The sequence below is a fragment of the Mauremys reevesii genome, linkage group 19 (assembly GCF_016161935.1).
Source record: "Mauremys reevesii isolate NIE-2019 linkage group 19, ASM1616193v1, whole genome shotgun sequence".
NCBI classification, from domain to species: domain Eukaryota; kingdom Metazoa; phylum Chordata; order Testudines; family Geoemydidae; genus Mauremys; species Mauremys reevesii.
The window spans coordinates 4350942-4371720 of record NC_052641.1 but is presented as its reverse complement, the minus strand read 5'-3'; the positions used below and the strand labels follow the sequence as shown (position 1 = coordinate 4371720).

Genomic DNA, 20779 nt, shown 5'->3' with positions numbered 1-20779 from the left:
GGGTGGCAAAAAAGCTGGAGCCGGCCCTGCTTACAAATACTGCAGAGGTGAGCTAAGGAACGAACGAGAAACCACTCGAAACAGCCTGCCAGAAAAGCCTCAGCCCCCAGGAGTGTCCCAGCCCAGCACCCTGGAGAGGACAGCCAGCTCTCTGTCTACTCAGGATTTAACACTGCACCCATCACCATGGTATCCGAGCACCTGCCCCATCTACAAACTTCCCCACAGCCCCAACCTCAGCAGAGCTGCCTGTGACAATGGTTGTTTATATGCTGGGGTTACAGAGCACAGGGAGGGATCGGGGGGAGACGCTGAATAACAAACACCACAGAAAGGACAGTTACCTGTTCCGTAACTGGCGTTCTGTGAGATGTGTTGCTCAGGTGTATTCCACAGTAGGTGTGCATGCTCGCCACGTGCACCGGTGCTGGAAGTTTTCCCCTTAGCAGTACCCGTGGGGGGGGAGCACCGGTGCGACCCCTGGAGTGGGGCCTCTATATCACGCTGTAAGGGGAGCTACGCACTCCCTCCACCCTCAGTTCCTTCTTGCCAAACAACTCCAACAGAGTGGGAGGAGGGCGGGATGTGGAATACACCTGAGCAACACATCTCAAAGAACGCCAGTTACGGAACAGGTAACTGTCCTTTCTTCTTCGAGTGATTGCTCCTGTGTATTCCACAGTAGGTGACTCCAAGCTATGGCTGATGGAGGTGGGTAGGAGTTTCCTGGTTTCCGGGATGCAGTACCACCCTACCAAACCCGGCATCATCCCGAGCTTGGGAGACAATCGCATAATGCGAAGAAAAGGTGTGGACAGAGGACCACGTGACAGCTCTGCATATGTCCTGGATAGGGATGTGAGCTACATAGGCGGCCAACAAGGCCTGAGCTCTCGTAGAATGCACCTTAACGATAGGCAGCGGGGAAACCCCTGCCAGGCCATAACACATGCGTATGCACGAGGTGATCCAGCCGACGCAACGAACAGCTGTGAGGATTTCCGGAACGGCCTAGTTCGGTCCAGGTAAAAAGCCAGCGTCCTACGTACATCTAGCGTGTGTAGGCGGCGCTCCTCGTTGGAGGAATGGGGCTTAGGACAGAGTACCGGTAGGACGATGTCCTGATCCATAGGAAGGCAGAAACCACCTTCAGGAGAAAAGCAGGGTGTGGGCAAAGCTGGACCTTATCCTTGTGGAAGATGGTATATGGGGGTTCCGAGGTCAAGGCCCTAAGCTCCAAGACAAGTAGGGCTGATGGGATAGCAACAAGGAATGCTACCTTCCATGACAGGTGAGACCAGGAACACATGGCCAAGGGTTCAAAGGGAGGACCCGTGAGGCGGGATAACACTAGGTTTAGATCCCATTGCGGAACGGGGGGACTAGCATACGGGAATGAATGATCCAGGCCCTTTAGAAAGTGGGAGGTCACACTGTGGGAAAAGACCGAGTGGCCCTGTTCCAGCGGGTGGCGGAGGCGGGCATTAGCCCTTGGGTCCTAAGGGATAGGAGGTAATCGAGAATGAGTTGGAGTGATGCAGACGATGGGGAAGTTCCCTGCTCCCCTGCCCACCTAGACCATTTGACCAGGTACGTCCGTCGTGTGGACAGCTTTCTGCTTTCCAACAGAACTCGTTTGACGTTCTCCGAACACCTCCCCTCCTCCTCATCTAACCACGGAGCAACCACACTGTCAGGTGAAGCGCTGCCAGGTTGGGATGGAGGAGGTATCCCCCTTCCTGGGAGAGGAGATCCGGGCGAAGCGGCAGCCTCTGCGGGGGAGCCGCTAAGACAGGGGTCGACAAACTTTCAGAAATGGTGCGCCAAGTCTTCATTTATTCACTCTGATTTAAGGTTTCGCGTGCCAGTAATACATTTTAACGTTTTTAGAAGGTCTCTTTCTATAAGTCTATAATATATAACTAAACTATTGTTGTATGTAAAGCAAATAGGGTTTTTAAAATGTTTAAGATGCTTCATTTAAAATTAAGTTAAAATGCAGAGCCCCCCAGACCGGTGGCCAGGACCCGGGCAGTGTGAGTGCCACTGAAAGTCAGCTTGCGTGCCGCCTTCGGCACCCGTGCCATAGGTTGCCTACCCCTGTGCTAAGAGTTGCAGGAGGGTCCCGTACCAGTGTTGATGGGCCCAGTCTGGGGCTATGAGGATGACCCACGTCCTGTCTGCTTTTACTTTTTGCAGGACTTTGCCTATCAGGGGAAAAGGTGGGAAGGCATAGAAAAATTGGCCCGACCACCAAAGGAGGAAGGCATCCGAGATCGCCCCCCTTCCCGCCCCTCCCCTGGAGCAGAACTGGGGGCAGTGTCGGTTCTGGTTGGTTGCAAAGTGGTCGACCCGGAGAACTCCCCACTCTCGGAAGAGCTGTAGGGCGACCTCCCAGTGTATGACCACTCATACTGGTGGGAAAAAACCCTGCTGAGGTGATCGGCTCACACATTGCGAACGCCGGGAAGGTGGAAGGCTCGCAGGGAGATATCGTGGACTATACAGAACTCCCACAGGCTCAGGGCTTCCAGGCATAGGGCCGAGGAGCGCGTTCCTCCCTGTCTGTTGATGTAATACATCGCAGCCGTATTGTCTGTAAGGACTCTGATCACCTTCCTGTGAAGGTGCCCGCTGAAGGCCACCCATGCCAGCCGTATCGCCCTGAGCTCCCTGACGTTTATGTGTAGGGATAACTCTGAGGCCGACCATCTCCCTTGGGTTTGAATGTTCCCTATATGGGCTCCCCAGCCCAGGTCCGAGGCATCCGTCACCAGGTCTAGTGAGGGGGAGATTTCTCGGAAGGGGACCCCTTGCAGCATGTTGCACGGGAGGGACCACCACTGTAGGGCAGCAACTACCTGGGACGGTATCGTGACAACCTTGTCCAGCCTGTCCCGGGCCTGGGAATACTGGGAGGCCAGCCAGAGCTGGAGGGGCCTCATTCTGAGCCTGGCATGGGGCACCACGGACGTGCATGCCGCCATGTTACCGAGGATCTGAAGGCACACCCTCACTGTCGTCACTGGGAAGGCCGTGACTGAGGCGATGAGACCTTTTAGGGCCTTGAACCTGTCCCGGGGAAGAGAGGCTGTGGCCTCTAATGAGTCCAGTAGAGCTCCTATGAACTGTATGCGTTGAACTGGGACTAACGTAGACTTAGCCTCGTTTACCACTAGGCCGAGATCTGCATATGTGGACAGAAGTCCCACCTGGGCCTGTACCTGGAACTGAGAATTGCCCCTGAGAAGCCAATCATCCAAGTAAGGGAAAATTTGTACCCCTTTCCTCCGGAGATAGGCTGCTACCACCGCCATGCATTTGGTGAAAACTCTGGGGGCTGTGGAAAGGCCAAACGGGAGGAGCGTGAACTGGTAATGGTCCCCCCCGTACCAGGAATCGGAGGAAACGCCTGTGTCCCTCAAAAATATGGATATGGAAGTACACGTCCTGGAGGTCCAATCCCCCGGGTTCAGGGAGGGGATGATAGAGGCCAGGGATGCCATACGGAGCCTGTAGCAGACCATGAAACTGTTGAGATCCCAGAGGTCTAAGATGGGCCTGAGCTCCCTTTCGCCTTTGGGATCAGGAAATACCGAGAATAGAAGCCCTTGTTCTGGAATTCTACCGGTCCCTTTTCCACCGCCCCCAGGTGGAGGAGGGGCATCACCTCCTGTTCTAGGAGGCAGACATGCTCCGGGTCCCTGAGGCTCACCCAGCGCGGGGGGTGGGTGGGGGTGGGGATGAAGTGAACTGCAACGTGTAGCCCTTGGAAATAGTGTTGACCCACTGGTCAATGTTATCCGGGAACACTCCACTCGGAAGGCAAATAAACGGTTGCAGAACACAAACTTTATTAACTGGAGGGTCTCCCTGGCAACAGGCCCGGTGGCCCCCCACAAAGAGTCAAAACGGACTCTTCCCTGCCTTTTGCCCTTCAAGGGGCCAGGCCGTGGGGCCAAGCAGGACTGATGCTGGGACCTGTGTCTCTGTTCCCTCGGTCTCTTAGGTGGGGGTTCGTATTTGCCCCTAGCAGAAGGAGCCGAAGTTTGCGGCCTAGGTTTGTCCTTTGCTGGAGGGATGTACAGGCCCAAGGTTTGCAGGGTTGTACGGAAATCTTTCATCCCATGCAGGCGGACGTCAGTTTCGTCTGCAAACAACGCTTTCCCGTCGAAGGGAAGGTCCTGCATCAAGGACTGGGATTCTGCAGACAGTCCGGACAGGAGAAGCCACGACGCCCTGCTCATGGATATGGCGGAGGCCATGGAACGGGCTGCTGTGTCTGCTGCGTCTGCCGCCGCCTGGAGGGCTGCTTTCGCCGCTGACCCTCCTTCCTCTACCAGAGCCCTGAACTCCTTTTTGTCCCGCTCCGGGAGGAGAGGTTCGAACTTTGGTAGGGACCCCCATAAACTGAAGTCATAGCGACTTAGAAGGGCTTGGTGGGTGGCCACCCTGAGCTGGAAACTCGCCGAGGAATAAACCTTCCTGCCAAATGTGTCCAGTCTCCTGGCATCTTTGTCCTTAGGGGTGGGCACGGGCTGACCATGATGTTCCCGGTGGTTTACTGACTCTCCCACCAGGGAGTTAGGTGCCGGGTGGGAGTACAGGTATTCATGGCCCTTAGCCGGCACGAAGTATTTCCTCTCCACTTTCTTAGAGATGGGGGCCAAGGAAGCTGGGGTTTGCCACAGGGTAGTCAAGAGATTGGCTACCCCCCGGTGGAGAGGTAGGGCCACACGGCCCGGTGCAGAGGATGACAGTACATTAAAGAGATTCAGACGGCTCCTCCATCTCCTCAGCCTGGAGCTGGAGATTGGACGTCACCTGCTTGAGGAGCTCTTGGTGAGCCTTGAAGTCCTCTTGTGGGACAGGCGGTGGTGCCACTATGGCATCCTCCAGTGCCGGCGAGGGGACTGACATGGAGCCTAGGGAGTTGGACAGTACCAGTGCTTCGATCCCCTGTCAGAGTCCGGGCGCGGTGCCGTCAGCTCGGGACCTGTTGATTTCTCCCTCTGTCGTGGAGGGGAGGCCGAAGGAGCCTGAGACGCTCTGGCCACCGAGCAGGGTCTCGCCTGGGCAGGGATCTGCGGCCACGGAGCCCATTGACACCACTGCCCTTGCCACGGTGTCCCGTGCCACTGACAGACTTGGGTGCCGGGCAGTGCAGTTTGCTCTCGCAAATGGCTTGGAGACGGGTGGCTGGGTGCCGATGGGGAGGCCTCTGCCGACCGCATGGTACTGTAGGAGCAATGTGAGCGACGGTGCCCGCGACGGTGCCATCCACGTGACCGGGACCTCAAGGACCAAGTTCGGTACCCATCCAAGGTGCTGCTCCTGTACTCTCCCCGGCGGCTGGAGAGGAGTCCCGTGCGCAAAGTCTGGCAGAGCAGGAACTCAAGTCGGAGCGTCTACATCAGTGGGTCGGGATCAGCTTTGGTAGCTTCGACGTGAGGAGGAGCGTTGGTGACACTTATCCCGGTACCTGTGTCCCCGGTCGCAGGGCATAGAGGAGCCCCGAGGCTCCCTTGCGGGTGGTGAGCTGGTCAGCCTAAGCGGGGTAGAGGGCTGGCACAAGCCGCGGGAAGACCACATCGATCGAGGCAGCAAGCGGTCCTTGGAGCGGGGACTGTGCCGCGTCGGGGAGGGTTGTTGTTCTCCTGGTGGCGGCTTCCCTCGAGACTGGGGTCTGACAGCATCCTCACCGCAGGGAAGGCACGCGCGGATGGGACCGGGCTGCTCCGCTCAACGCGAGTCGGAGGCCTGGGTCCCGAGGGGGATCGTGGGCTGCCCAGCTCGGGTCCGGCCTCACCCCATCTTTCTCTCGGCGCCGTTGAGTCTTCCCTTGCTTCTTTGAAGGGGAGCGGTGCCGGCTAGTGGAGGGGACTTTGCTCCATACCCAAGATGTGGTGCCGGGCGCCGAATCCATTTGGCATGCCGGTGCCGGGGTCAGTGCTGATTCCATTAGGAGAGCGTGAAGTCTAATGTCCCTCTCCTTCTTAGTCCGCGGTTTGAAAGATCTACAGCTCCTACAGCGCTCACTTACGTGGGTCTCGCCCAAGGAGCGGAGACACCGCGTGTGCAGATCACTTCTTGGCATAGAACTGCGACAGGAGTCGCACGATTTGAAGCCTGGGGCATGGGGCATGCCCTGAGCCCAGACAACTAACTGGAGAAACTACTGAAGAACGATACGACTAAGGCTAACTAGAAAAGCTGCAGCAAGGCTGGAGCATGAAGTTCCGACTACCTTCACTGGCGGCAAGAAGGAACCGAGGGTGGGGGGAGCGTGCAGCTCCCCTTATAGTGCAATATAGAGGTCCCATTCCAGGGGTCGCACCGGTGCTCCCCCCCTACGGGTACTGCTAAGGGAAAAACTTCGGCACCGGTGCACGTGGCGAGCACGCACACCTGCTGTGGAATACAGCTGAGCAAGCACTCGCAGAACGCCAGTTACAGAACAGGTAACTGTCCTTTCTGTGGTGTTTGTTATTCAGCGTCTCCCCCCGATCCCTCCCTGTGCTCTGTAACCCCAGCACGCACACCTGCTGTGGAATACAGCTGAGCAAGCACTCGAAGAACTGGCCAGGGTTAAAAACCAAGGAGCAAGGAAAAGAGGGACTGAAAGGAAAGTCGTTGGTGCCCTCACTCCCCAGCTCTTATGCTGGAAGCTCTCTAGGGCAGGAACCGGGCGTATCTGCTCATCCTCTCTAGGGCAGGACCCTGGCCTTTCCGTGTGCTCATTCCGGCAAGCGCCCACAGCATGCGAGTCAAATATAATATCAGCTGTGCAGAAACACACGCTAGTCACTCCCCAGCGGGCCTGCTGCCCCTGTGTCTCTCGCTCAGAGGTGAGCCATGGCGGCAGGATCTGCCCCTGAATGTATCTGTGGGGTCCGCACTGGTCGGAGTCGCTCGATGCTATTGCAATGGAAAGGGTCCGGGCACACCTGCTTCTGCCCTCTTGTACCGCCCCCAGCACTCACCAATAATCAGTGATAACGGTCTGTCGAATGCCACCCCGGCTCTGCTGTGACATAGACACAGGCTGTTATCAGCCACACTCAGGGAAATGCTACGAGAGAGAAAGCAGCACAAAAAGCCAAGGACCAAATGCTTAAGATTCTTTGCATAAGCACATCAGGCAGGCAGTGTCCCTCTCTCACCTGCTGGGCATGTGCTGTAAAGCACTGAAGGGGAGCAAAAGGGGAGAACCACCCAGCACAGATTAAGCCCTGCAGGCCAGTCATGTCCCCACAGAGCCAACAATCAGTGTGTGTAATGTGGGCCCCTGTACACAGCAGCTGTTCAGCACCCCACCCCCACCCCCTTTTCAGAGGCAGGTGAGCAGACGACAAGAACCCAGGAGCAAAGGAAAGAGCTGCTTAGCCCCGTGCGGCCTGGAGGGACCCGCTGGTGCAGCTCAGGGAGGCTGCTGTCAGGCCGGGGGGATGGGAAAGGGGGTGGGCTGGCAGTGCACTGCAACAACTGCCATTCCCAGGTCCCTGCAGCTGGCCCACTACATGAAACAGGGCTCAGCACTCCTGGGCCAGACCAGGGGCTCCCTGCCAGGCTAATTAAGAAAGTGGGACAGCACCTGGGGGCTACAAAAGGTCAGTCAGGAGTCAGCCAGGCGAGGGTAGGAGATGGGAGCTGCCAGAGACAGATGGTGGTTCCTGGGGGCAGGTTCAAGGCAGGAGAGAAGAAAGAGGGGTTTGCTGACGGGGGTCCCCAGGGCCAGGCGGGCTGGAGAGGGCCGAAGGCAGGAGAAGCAGCAGAGGGAGATGTCTGCAGGCTCTAAGCTGCAGAGTTAGTGCCCAGGGCCAGAGGCAGGGGAGCAGCGGAGGGATGTACCCGCTACTGTCCCCTTGCTGGAGAGCTGGGGTGTGCTGAGAACAAAGACTGTGTGCCTGGGGCATATGGACTAGTTCGGGACTCAGGTAGAGACTCGTGCTGGAATCAGCTGGCCCCCAGGAGGGATGATGCTGTAAAGTAAGAACCTGACGTGACGTCCTTTGAGGGACACTGAGGCGAGGAGCCACTGGCAGGGCTGCCCCAAGGGGGTGTCCTGGAGGAGGCCACTCATCTACAGGGAGACTAGCCTCTGGGGGCACCTCCGAACAGAGCAAAGGTACCGAGTAATGGCTAACAGCCACTTCGGCTCCAGCCAGCAGCAGCAAGATGGGACCGGCCCAGCAGAGGGAGTGGGACAGTGTTGAAATCCTGGGGCTAATTACCATACAAGAGGCTGCTTTAAGCATGGTGCCTCCTCGGTACCCTGAGTACTGGGCCAGCAGAGCAGCATGCAAACGGCAAAGCCTCTGTTCCTACTCTGGAGTGCGAAAAGGGTGGGGACAAGGAGCGTGGCTGGGGCAGATCTCAGTGGAATCCCTGATTTGGGCTATTATGTATTGTTGCCCCTTTCCATTCCCGATCTGAAGCTTCCCCACCCCAGTAAGGGTGTGGTCCCAGCAAGTGGGAAATTCCCACAGTATCTAACCAAGGACGCTCACCCCATTACACTGGAAACCCTGGCTGGCGTGATGCTCATCAGCCATGCTGGGCTTCTAAAGCAGGAAGACAGTGCATTGTAAAGCCGATTATACTGATTTGCTTTAGCACAGTGCAGCGAGCAGCAGAAACAGGAAACATCACAATGGTCTTCAGTGTACCGGAGATGTCTCAATTGTTACACTCAGCAATACGCCTGTTCCTATTAACGTGCCATTCAGTTATTTAGGAGAGCAGCAGAAAGTCACTGCCAAAAGGGACTGACAGCTTTTGACTTTGGCTCTGGCTCGGTGACACGTTTTTGCACCAGACTTGTGTGATCCATAAGCAGGCAACTTTCTGGAAGCAAACGGCACTGAGCTGGATTCCTAGGGAAGGTCACGCTAAAGGTTAGGAAAGGCAGAAAGAAACATCCCTTTCGGGAGGGGCTCCCTGGGCTTGCTCAGGCAATAAATAACAGACAGCTTCCTGAGAAATCCAGCTGGCATGAAGGAGCAGACGGCACATCCCAGTGCAGGACCTGAGCAGAGCCAACTTCTCCAAGCTCCTGAGCAGGTGCAGGAGAAAGCAGCCATCTGGCAGCAGTTACGATTCCGAGGGCCATTGAACAGCTTGGCCACAGGGCCCAGCTGTGAAATCAAACAAGCACCTGATGCCCACAGAAACGTACTCCCCTCAGGGGATGGCCACACTTCGAGCTGGGGTGTGATTCACAGCTTGAGGGGAAATACAGCTAGTGAGCTAAAGCCAGAGCACAGCCTTGGCAGTGCAACCAGCTGTCCCAAGGACATCCCAATGGGCTGGGCCGGGGGCTGCTAGCCCCTCCTGCGGCTGTGGCTACACTCTCCCTAGCATGTGAGCTCGATGAGAGCTCATGTGAGCATTTCTCCTTGAGCTGAGACTCAATCCCCAGCTCCAAGTGCCGACGTACTCTAAGGGGCAACATTTCTGTATCCGTTCTTTAGAAACAACCTGCCTGCGCTGGGGGGAGAGTGCCAAAACCATTCTCACGCATATTCTATCTTGTTTCTAAATGAGTTTGCTTTTCCTGTGTCATCTCTCATTGTGTCTGCTCTCCCCATATAGTCTAGTGAATGAGTTCACTGGCAGAAAGATCCTGGAAACAGGCAATGCTAAGTGACTCTTGCAAAAGAAACAAACATACCATGTCACAAACAGCTCCAATATTCACTCTCCAGAGCTCACAAGGAACTGGAAGAAGCTGACAGCCAAAACTAATTCCCAGAGAGTTCCAATCAGCTGGAGGAGTGATGGGAAATTCCCGAACAGGAAACACTCAGTAAATCATCCGTTGGGAAGGAGAGCCCGGCTCCAGAGAGTGCCCTCTCAGCAGTAGATGTGGACTCCTAGTGCCATCTACACTGGGATACCAAATAGCAGAGCCTGGTTCCACAGGAGGGTGCCAATTTTGGTTAGACATATTCCTCGAGGCTTCATCACATGACATAATCTTTAATTAAAGATTAATTTGTAATTCCTGGAGATTCCAGGACAATCCTGGAGGGTGGGCAACCCTATTCCACAGCAACTTCAGGCCTGGGGCTGGGGAAGGAGATGGGGTGGGGAGATCCGGGCAGTGCACCATGTCCGCAGCACCTCATGACTCCATCCACACAGAATGTCAGCTACTCTCACTCCTCTGCCCTGCCCAAGCAGGTCTTCCATCAATGAGATAACGTCACCTGCACCAGTTACACAGCAGGACGAGTGCTAGGCTCGCCTGGCCAAGGTCTGGGGTAGCTGTGGGCTGTGAGCCAGTCTGCACAACCCACCAATGCAAACCAGGAACATGAAGCAATGAGCAGGCTAGTCCTTCAGTGCCGTGTCTACCATCCACTCCTCAGTTCTCCATCTCACCTCCATTGCCTCCCGCCCGCCACCCACCGCCCACGTCATCTCCAGCCTCAGCAGCTGCCTCTTGGGGGCTGCAGGCTAGAGGGCTGTTCAGAGAGGATTTGCACATGTTCCCAGGTATGCTGGCTGCCCCAGGGAAGGAGAGGCAGGGAACCGGGGTCAGGGAAGGGATGTTCCTCATTTGTATCTGAGAAGCCTCTCCACCCCCTCCCAGCATCCCAACTGAATCAATTGCTTCAGATCGCTCCCCACCGCTGGAGCCATCTCTGCTGGTAACAGTCCCTGCAGCCAGCCCATCAGCAGGGTGTAGCAGCCATGCCAGGCAGGCAGCGTGAGAGGAAGGCTCCCAGCCCGACCCAGCAGCCATCGGTGTGTCAAGGCATAGATGGGAGAAACTGCCCTGGCTGGCTGTGAAGGGAAACCGTAGGCGGTTGAAGGAGGAAGTGGAGTAAGCAAAGGTCACTAGAGCTTAGTCAGAGACCTGCGGAAGAAGCTGCTGTGCTCTGTTAAAGCACCAGAGGGGAAACCTCAAGCCTTCGTTTCCCTTCTTGTCTCAGCTAGCCACTGCTGCAACCAATATGGCACCAGCGGGATGGGGAAGGGCAGCTCAGCATGGTGACTGCACAGCACACAGTGGCCTTGGACAGGCCGGCCTGTCATCCCTGGAGAAGAGCCCTGTCCACTCCCACAACAGCAAGGGACAGGCTCTGCAAGAGGCCTGCAGTTCCCTGGCAACCAGAGTTCTGCCTATGTGCCCCGGAATATGACCAGACTGGAGCCTGTGTTGGGTGATGGTGGGCAGGGCTGGCTGGAACCCCCAGGGAAGGGTAGCTAGGAAGGAAGGCTCACTGTGGGTCCTGAGCTCCTCCCATGGGGGGTACATTCAGCAGGACAAGCAGGAGGGGAAATCATGTACTTCTGAAACCCTTGCAACAGCAGGAAACAACGGTGGGGGACGGCATGCTGCCTGGGCTGCCCCACGTGCCCACTGGGCCTTGATGGGCCAGCGATCTCAGCGAGCCATTGAGAATCAACAGCCAGAAAATGTCCACAAAAGCCAGGCATGAAGGAGCTTCTGCCTGCTGGCACACTCACCCTCCTGGAGTTTGACACTCTGGAGATAGAGAGGATTCCTCAGCACATTGCAGCGCCCGGGCTCATCTTCCTTAGTGAAGAGCAGCAAGTCCGAGTAGATGAAGACAGTCACCTGGAGGGTAAGATGACAACACAGAAGGCATCAGAAGCCATTGCCAAAGAGCCTCCTTCCAGCCTAGACAGTCGTCAGCCCCAAGAGTTAGCCAGGACCTCCTTTCCAGCACCGCAGAGGCCTCTGGAGACACACTGGCAATGAAAAGAGCATTTCAGACACTGCAAAACTCAGACTACTTCAAACGACAGAAGCTTGCTAGAATCAACAAGTTATTACCCATCACTCCTACCTTGCAGTCTGTTATTTACAGGGGACTTCTGGAGCCCTGTGATGGGAGGAATCAATGTGTCCAGAATGTAATAGATGCAGTTGTTGTGCCCACATGCATATACCACACCGCTCTCTCTCCAACCCTCTTTTCCAAGGTTTTCACACCCCCAGATGAAGGACAGGAAATGATTTGAGTTGTGGAAGTTCCAGTCCGGGAGCACATTTACTCGCTCAGATTGCAGGAGAACCCATTTTGGTGAGGTTGAGGGGCTTTGACTCTGTTTTAAGCCATCACACACTGTCCTGCTCCCCTCAAGTAAACAACAGGTTGGCTCCGAAGGAGCCATGCTAAAGGAGAATGTTTGCAGGCATGTAATGGGGACAAACAATGATACTTAAAAACAATAATTATTTTGGCTGCAATTGGGATGCAAATATTACAAAATACGAAAGCTACAGGCCTTAGCGACTTAATTCCCCTGAAACTCGGGCGAGGGAACCTACTATATATTCATGGCATTAACTGTTTGTTAATGGTTTGTACAGCTCCTAGCACAGCGTGGTCCTGACTACGGCTCCTAAGTGCTACTGCAAAAAGCAAAAGAATCAACTCATCCACCACGTGGGACTCCATGACTCAGATGTTAGCAGTTCTGTCCTGCCAGCCAGTGTATGGCTCGGCTTGGTTACGAAAGGCACTCGCGGGACTCTGAGCTTGCCCAAGTCTCAGCCAGATGCCCAAAGCCTACATCCAACCCTAGATTGAAAAGGGGACAGGACAAACCCTTGGGAACCTCTTGAATTTCTTTCTCCTCTAAAAGTGGGTGCTTCCCTAGACAGCCAAGAGGCGCGCTGTGTGAGGGACGAAGTGGCACAGGAGAGAGCCAACCTGCCGCTGTTCTCCCTGATCACCCCCAGCTCAGTGCCAGCAGTTGTACTGCACCTCCAGGAATGCTGGCACTGCCGCTGAACGATGCTGAGTAACTACCCCAACGTCTTTGTGACCAAACTTGTGGCAACTTATTTCCAAAAGCAGAAAATTAAGAAACCTGAATGCTTTTTGCTAGGGTTGTAAGAGAGAATCCACTTGCTGCTTCGCTACTGCTCTGTCGCCACCATTCCCTGGACCAGCCTTCACCACGGCACTGACCGAGTCACTGTTTACACATGCAGTGTGGTTTTGAGAGCCAAGGCAGATTTCACTAGGCCGAGGGCCCAGATTTCAGGTTCTAACAGAACTCCGTATGTTGTGTCAGCGTTTGGCGCTGACGCTGAAATGAGTGGCCTTGCTACAGTCAGTTTTCCTTCCTGCCCACAGGTTTGGTTTTGTGGAGTTCTCAGGAGTGAAGAACTATGAACCTCGCTTTAGCTTACAAATAAAACTAGCATTGTGTTTGCTTCTCTTACTGAACAGCCAGAGGCCCGGCCCTGCTGCCCACGCTCACCCCCTCAGGGTTTGGCTTAATTATTAACTTCCAGACCAACACAGTACAAACCTCACCCTAAGCCTGCTTCTGAATTTGGCTTGTTCCAAGGGTCACTCCCTGGGGGATCCCTCCAGCCCTGTCACTCTGCCTGGTAAGGAGATACTCCAGCACTGCTGTACTTGCCAACGGGTGCTAACAGGAAACAATGGAGACCAGGAAACGTCAGCAAAATCACTCTAGCTCCATGAGGGGGTCATAGGACATAGGAATCTCCAGACTGGATCAGACTCATGATCCACCTGGTCCAGTCCCCTGTCTCTGGCAGCGGCAGTACCAGCTGTGAAAACCCAGCAGTGGTCAGACGGGGGATAATGGGACCTTTGCATTGGGTCTCTAGGGTACATCTGCAAGGCATGGCCACGGCTGGCTTAGGTCAGCTAACTCATGCTCATGGGGCTCAGGCTGCAGGGCTAAAAATTGCTGTATAGACATTTGGGCTCAGGCTGGACCCTGGGCTCTGGGACCCGCCTCCTCAAGGGGCCTGAGCCTGAACATCTACACAGCAGTTTTCCAGCCTCGCAACCCGAGCCCCACAAGTCCGAGTCAAGTGGCCCAGGCCAGGGGCAGGTGGTTAATTGCAGTCTAAACATGCCCTAATGGTTAGAAACTGGCTCGAAGCCTGAGGTTTGATGTCCCTCCCAAAATGTTTATTGTCATTAATTATAACAAATCTAGATGTTCTTGTTAGCCATATAAATGTCCAACCCCTTTTTGAATCTTGTTAAATTCTTGGCCTCAGCAAGTTCCTGTGGTAAGGAGTTCCACAGTCCAATATTGTGTTGTATGAAGAAGGGTTTCTGTTTGTCAGTTTTTAATTTGTCACCCTTTCATTTCATTGAATGCCCCTTGTTCTTGTGTTATGAGACTGAGAACAGAAGTTCCCAATCTCCCTTCTCTAGACCATTCATTACTTTGCATGCTTTTATTATGCTGCCTCCTATTCATCTCCTCTTCAAAGTAAACAATCTCAATCTTTTCAATCTCTCTTCCTGGAAGTTTTTCCAGGCCCCTCATCATTCTCATCATCCTAGGACCTAGAGTCTGTCACACTCCCCAAGAAAAATATTACAGTTATTTTGCAAACACACATCCCTTTAAGCCCAGTGAACATAAAAACAGAAAAGTGCTTCCTTTAAAGTAGAGCTGCTCACACACTGAACTTTCCATTCCGTGGGAAACTCCAGCATTTGAAATATTTATTTTATTTTTCTTCCAAATCGGAATGAAAAGCTGCAATTTTAAAATTTCCCACAAAACAAAATTTTTAAAAAATTCAAATTCGGACCCATCAAAATGTTTCATTTTGATCACGTTGATTCTTTTCCTTTCAACTATTTTATTAAAATATTAAATATAATATATTTTCTCTGTCACATTAAATATAACAAAATATAATAAAAATATGATTTTCATGATATTAAAGTCTAATCAAAATGAATAGAAACAATAAACTCAACACAAAATGGTTTAACTGTATTGAAAATGACAATAGTCGACATGAAACAGTTCATCTTTTCCTGTGGAAAATGCCCTGCCAGGTGGAGGAGGAGGAGGGCAGAGCACTGGCTCTGAGCTCTGGCCAGGCAGAGGCCAGCAGAGACTTTGGTCAGAGCTGTTTCAATGGGGTGCAGGGGTGGAAGCTGGACTGGAGAGGGACTGGGAAGAAACCAGAGGGGAACTCCAGCCACAGGCTGCAGACAGTGCGATCAAGGATCTGAAAGGGAAAGGGAGAGGGGCAGTAAACGGAGAGACAAGTAGGGTGAAGCTAGAGGCAAAATATCATTGAGTTTAGAAGCCAAGCAGATTTGAACTGAAGATCACAGAGGCACAAACACAGAACATAAAATGCCATTTCACAGTCACTTTTCTGAGCAGACCTACTGGGAACATGGAAAAATTAAAATTCAGCATGTAGAGAAAACAAGAGTAGAGACCAGTGCAGACTACACAGGAGGCATTTATCCAAGTGGCTCTCAAACTTTTGTGCTGGTGACACCTTTCACACAGCAAGTCTCTGAGTGCGACCCCCCACCCCATAAATTAAAAACACATTTTATCTATTTAACACCACTATAAATGCTGGAGGCAAAGCGGGGTTTGGGGTGGAGGCTGACAGCTCGCGACCCCCCATGTAATAACTTTGTGACCCCTGAGAGGTCCTGACCCCCAGTTTGAGAACCCCTGGTTTATACCAAACAGGAGCAGGGTCCAGCGCAGATTACACAGGAGGTGTTTATACCAAACAGGAGTGGAGTCCAGTGCGGATTACACAGGAGGCGTTTATACCAAACAGGAGTGGAATCCAGCGCAGGTTACACAGGAGGTGTTTATACCAAACAGGAGTGGAATCCAGCGCAGATTACACAGGAGGTGTTTATACCTAACAGGAGTGGAATCCAGTGCAGATTACACAGGAGGCGTTATACCAGGGTGCAAGTGTCCAGGTGGTTTTCAGAAGGTGGTATTCTACTTTACACCAAAGGCCACACCCGTCACAGAGAAATGGTTCCCTCCATCTTCCTCGCAAACCCCATGGCAAAGCGAGGGAGGGTGAACCCCCCAGAGGACTAGGAAGGCCTAGGCACCTGGAAGAGGTTCCTCCGGCAGAGCTAGGAGAATGGCAAACACTTGGAGGAGGGAGCATTCCAGAAGTTAGGGGTGAGATCGTTACATACCACTGTACAAGGTGGCTGCATTTGAGCTTGTTCTTTTCTGGAGCATGTAGAGAAATAAGCCAGCCCTGGAGCACAAGCAAAGCATTTCCTATTGATCCTCTGCCCGGGGGTGCTGTCCCTCGGTTCAGCAAGCCGAGGGTTCGCTGAGCAGCGGCCTCGAGGACTGACTCGGCAGTTTCGTGCAGGATTCTAACTGCTAACAAGGTGGGTCACCAGAAGAGCCACCCAACTGCTCCAGTGAGGCCCTGGCGAGGGTACCCACCCATCTCTCCCGAAGGGTGCTGTCACTGCTCGAGCTAGCAGCCTCCTGTGTGGTAGCGGGGCACGGAGGCACAGAGTTTCCTGGGAAAGGTCCTTTTCACACACTCGTAGAGATTTGAGGGCAGACAAGCCCATGATGAGAATGCAGCCTGCAGAACACAGGCCAGAGAATTCCACCCAGGGCTTCCCGCCGCGTGGCCATGTGTTCCGGCAGAGCTCGGAGAACAGCACATCCAATCGCGAGGATGATCTAAACGCAGGTTTGTACCGACTGACCTATAGTCTCAGTGAGGGGGATGGGAGGGCCAGGGATGGGGACGGTGCGGGGGTGCCCCGGGGGCGGGAAGGCAGGGTGGTGGTGGAGAGGGGATGGTGAGGGGGTGTCACTGGGGCGGGATGGCAGGGTGGTGGTGGAGAGGGGAAGGTGAAGGAGTGGAGAGGAGACGTGATGGCAGTGTGGGGGAGGGGAGGGGAATGGGGGTGTCAATTGGGCGGGATGGCAGGGTGGGGAGGGGAATGAGGGGTATCACTGGGGAAGAGAGGGTGGGGGTGCAGAGGAGGTCGGGGGTGTCAAGGAGACGTGATGGCAGTGTGGGGTGGGGAGGGGAATGAGGGGTGTCACTCGTGATGGCAGTGTGGGGAGGTGAGGGGTGTCACTGGGGCGGGAAGGCAGGGTGGTGGTGGAGAGGGGAAGGTGAGGGGGTGTCACTGGGGCGGGATGGCAGGGTGGTGGTGGAGAGGGGAAGGTGAGGGGGTGTCACTGGGGCAGGATGGCAGGGTGGGGGTGGAGAGGGGAAGGTGAGGGAGTGGAGAGGAGACGTGATGGCAGTGTGGGGGAGGGAGGGAATGGGGGTGTCACTGGGGCGGGATGGCAGGGTGGGGAGGAATGAGGGGTGTCACTGGGGAAGAGAGGTGGGGTGCAGAGGAGGCAGAGGCGTGATGGCAGTGTGGGGGTGGGGAGGAATGAGGGGTGTCACTGGCGGGAAGAGAGGGTGAGGGGTGCAGAGGAGGTCGGGAGGCATCAAGGAGACGTGATGGCAGTGTGGGGGAAGGGAGGGAATGGGGTGTCACTCGGCGGGATGGCAGGGTGGGGAGGAATAAGGGGTGTCACTGGGGAAGGATGGGAGGGTGGGGTGGAGAGGAGAAGGTGGGGGGGTGTCACTGGGGCGGGATGACAGAGTGGGGGTGGGGAGGGGAATGGGAGTGTCACTGGGGGGGATGGGAGGGTGAGGGGTGCAGAGGAGGTCGGGGGTGTCAAGGAGACGTGATGGCAGTGTGGGGGTGGGGAGGGGACGGTATAGAGCGATTGAGTCTCTGGCCCAATCGGACTTGTTAGGCTGGAGGGAATTGCTGTGAGTTGCAGTTACTGAGAGGCTGCTTTTGAAACCTCCCCTGGAGTTCAGTGGGTCCATCTGACCCTTTGTCCCAGCCGGGCCCAGCTACCCCACTCCCAGCTGGACCTGGCACCCCACGTGCTGGGATCTTGCAGCACAAGGTGGCGAGGAACGATCTGAAGAGAAAGTCCTGCTTGTGACTCCGAGGTGGGGATCGGGGCGTGCTGGCGCTCCCAGTGCAGGTTTCCGGCTGCCCCGAATGGAATTCCCGATGGCTGGGAAGGCAGGGAAGAGAGGGAGCAGGGAGAAGAGAGGGGTGGGTGGAACTTGTTGTAGCTTCAGTGGCTGCCTTCAAGGACTTTAGGGAATGGGCCAGACAAAGGCAAAGTACATCTAGGTTCCTCTGCAAAACAGGCTGCAGCATTCTGGATCCTCTGGCTGGAGGCTTGTTGGGGGGATTTCGGAAGACCATAAAAGCGGGAATTGCAATATAGTCTAGACAGGATGTGTGTGAGGCCCGAATAAGGATTGCACCAGAGGTCGGGCCAGAGAAAGGACAGATTCTGGCAGGGCTCCAGAGACGGAGACCGATTCCCTCCTACAGGAGGTGGAGGACAAAGAGCTTCGGGTTCCTGGCTTTGGAAGTGCCAAGTTATGGTCCAAGTGAAGGGGAAGATAATGGAGTTCAGGAGGAAAGGCAAAGAGTTCATTCTGAAATCAAGATGCAGGAATTCAGTCTCTGCCAGCTGCCCCATGGCTTCCCGCTCCTGAATGATTCAGAGCCCAGGCAAACGGAGGGATCAGAGAGCAATGCCCACACCAGTGCCAGGCATCTGCCACTCAGAACTGCTGTCCTAGGCTGACACAGGTCAGGGTCAGAAGAGAAAGAGGGCAGAGGGCACTAGGCACACTGCAGAGAGGAAAGGGGATTATCCAGGAAATGAAAGCAGGCCAGAGAGCGAGATAGAGAAGGCCGAGGGCTGCCCTGAGATCAAGCCAGGTGGGAAGAGAGGTGTGACATTCTCTACCTTGGGGGAGCGTCCCACAACCCCCATAATCCTCATTTTCATAGAATCGTGATCTTACATATAAAGCAGGCCTTGTAAGGGATCAGGGGAAAGGTTATGATCTGCTGAAAGTCATTTCTCTATCATAGATGTGTATCATTAATGCATGTGAAGTTATGAGAATTGTGTTGTGTGGTTGTCACTAAAACATGCTGTAAGTTGGGGAATCAGCCAGATATTAGCTCCCCAGAGGCAACAACAAGGAAAGTAACTAACACCCAAGTGAGGCATTAAACAACCCATCAACAGCCATTGTCCAGCAAGGGAGCTACAATTCGAAGACTCACCTGCATGAGGCCACACCAGAGGAATTGTTCAACCTTGCCTGGAGACTCAGCAATGCCCCCCAGGCATGCCTGGACTTGTGCTCCCCAAGCACATGGTCTGGCCACATGCTGGACTTTTTATCCTGCCCCCACCCATGCTGCAAGCAACTAAGACACTGAGAAGAAGACAAGACTCCAACAGAGGAGATTGGCCCAGATTTCAAGGGTGAACTCTGTATACTAAGGACTGCAATATCCAGTGGGGTAAGAAACCCTGCTTAATCTAGTTGTTGCCCAGTCTAATAGGGTTGAGAGGTTAGACTGCCTGCTTATATTTTATTTCTTTTGGTAACTAACTCTGACTTTTTGCCTATCACTTAAAATCTACCTTTTATAGTCAATACATTTATTTAATTGTTTATCTTTACCAGTGAGTTTGTAGGAAGTGTTGGGCAAATCTGCTCTTGTTTGACAAAGGCTGGTATATGTCCATTTTCCATTGCTGAAGTTGTGAACCAATTAATAAATGTGCACTGCCCATCATGAGCAGTACAAGACGGTATATTGCTGGGGTACAGTGCTGGGAGCTGGGGGGATTTGGCTGGTGCCTTTCTCTGTGTGATTCATGAGTGGCTCTGGGAGCATTCATGCAATCGAGCTGGGTGTGGGGCTCCACGTCTGTTGTGCTGAGTGATCTCAGTGCCTGGAGGGGTTTGCTGCTGGCCACTCCCAGGCTGGGGAGAGTTCAGAGGGCACAGCAGCCCCACAGGCTCAGGCTGCACCCCGGGCGGATCCCATCACAAGACTCCATAGTATAGGGTGAGGCTCTGCTCTTGGGCATGCCACTGTAAATCGGACATGAAAGGTTTAAGGATGACAAGCAGGTGCTCTCAGTTCCACGGGAGAAGGGAGGTCTCCAGCTTTCTGAAGGAATGCACTGGACTTGCCTCCTGCTCTGCCAGGTTCCATGAGATCTAGATCAGTTCATGGAGGACAGGTCCATCAATGGCTATTAGCCAGGGTGGGCAGGGATGGTGTCCCTGGCCTCTGTTTGCCAGAAGCTGGGAATGAGCGACAGGGGATGGATCACTTGATGATTCCCTGTTCTGTTCATTCCCCCTGGGGCACCTGGCATTGGCCACTGTCAGTAGACAGGATACTGGGCTAGATGGACCTTTGGTCTGACCCAGTCTAGCCATTCTTATGTTCTTATCAGACCTTAGAGTGGGGATGTTGCTGAGTTCGATCGAACACTGAGTGATGTAAAAATATTATTAGTTACGATCCTCCTCTCTCCACAGTGCAGCTAGTTAGGCTCAGAGCTGCTCCTGGATGCTGCTGCGCACTGTGCCCAACATGGCAGCTCAGTCTTCCAAGGCAGCTGCTGCCAACCTGTCCCCTCCCACCTCATTAGTCGTATCCAGAGCCAGGCTCCACGGCCCTCAGCAACATATTCTTCTCTCTTCCCCCTGGCCAGATTTAGCAGATAGCACGGCCCCAAGTGCAACATGATTTCCAACCATCTCCCGCACTCACACCCAGGGCACAGTTCTTTCAAGGCGGTAACTCCGACGTGGAGACCCCACTCTCATCCCCTCGACGTGATGGACCAACAGGACCCATTTGTTCTCTGGCGCCCTCACTCTGACCGAGCTTGGACGTCTACAGCAGGGGCCCCAAGAGCCACTTGGCTATAGTGACAGGGCAGCATATTTCTTCAAGCTAGAAACGCCTCAGCATGACCCTCTTCATGTTCCCATCTACTTCCACTTCCTGCCCCCTCACCTTGGCCAGCCGGAAACGGCAGCTCAGGGACACAGGGTGAGCTAACATTTTGCTCTCGTGTAGACTTTGAAACGGAACCGGAGACAGGCAACTCCAATCAA

General features: G+C 54.3%; 1 protein-coding gene across 7 annotated transcripts in view; it reads right to left on the bottom strand.

The window, feature by feature from the left end:
• Positions 1 to 20779, bottom strand: part of RGS3 (regulator of G protein signaling 3) — a 199394-nt gene that overhangs the window by 92940 nt on the left and 85675 nt on the right. For all 7 annotated transcript variants that reach the window (XM_039506171.1, XM_039506172.1, XM_039506173.1 and 4 more), the window contains one exon: positions 11479 to 11590. In XM_039506171.1, the coding sequence (XP_039362105.1) occupies positions 11479 to 11590 (112 nt within the window). The remainder of the gene's footprint in view (positions 1 to 11478; positions 11591 to 20779) is intronic.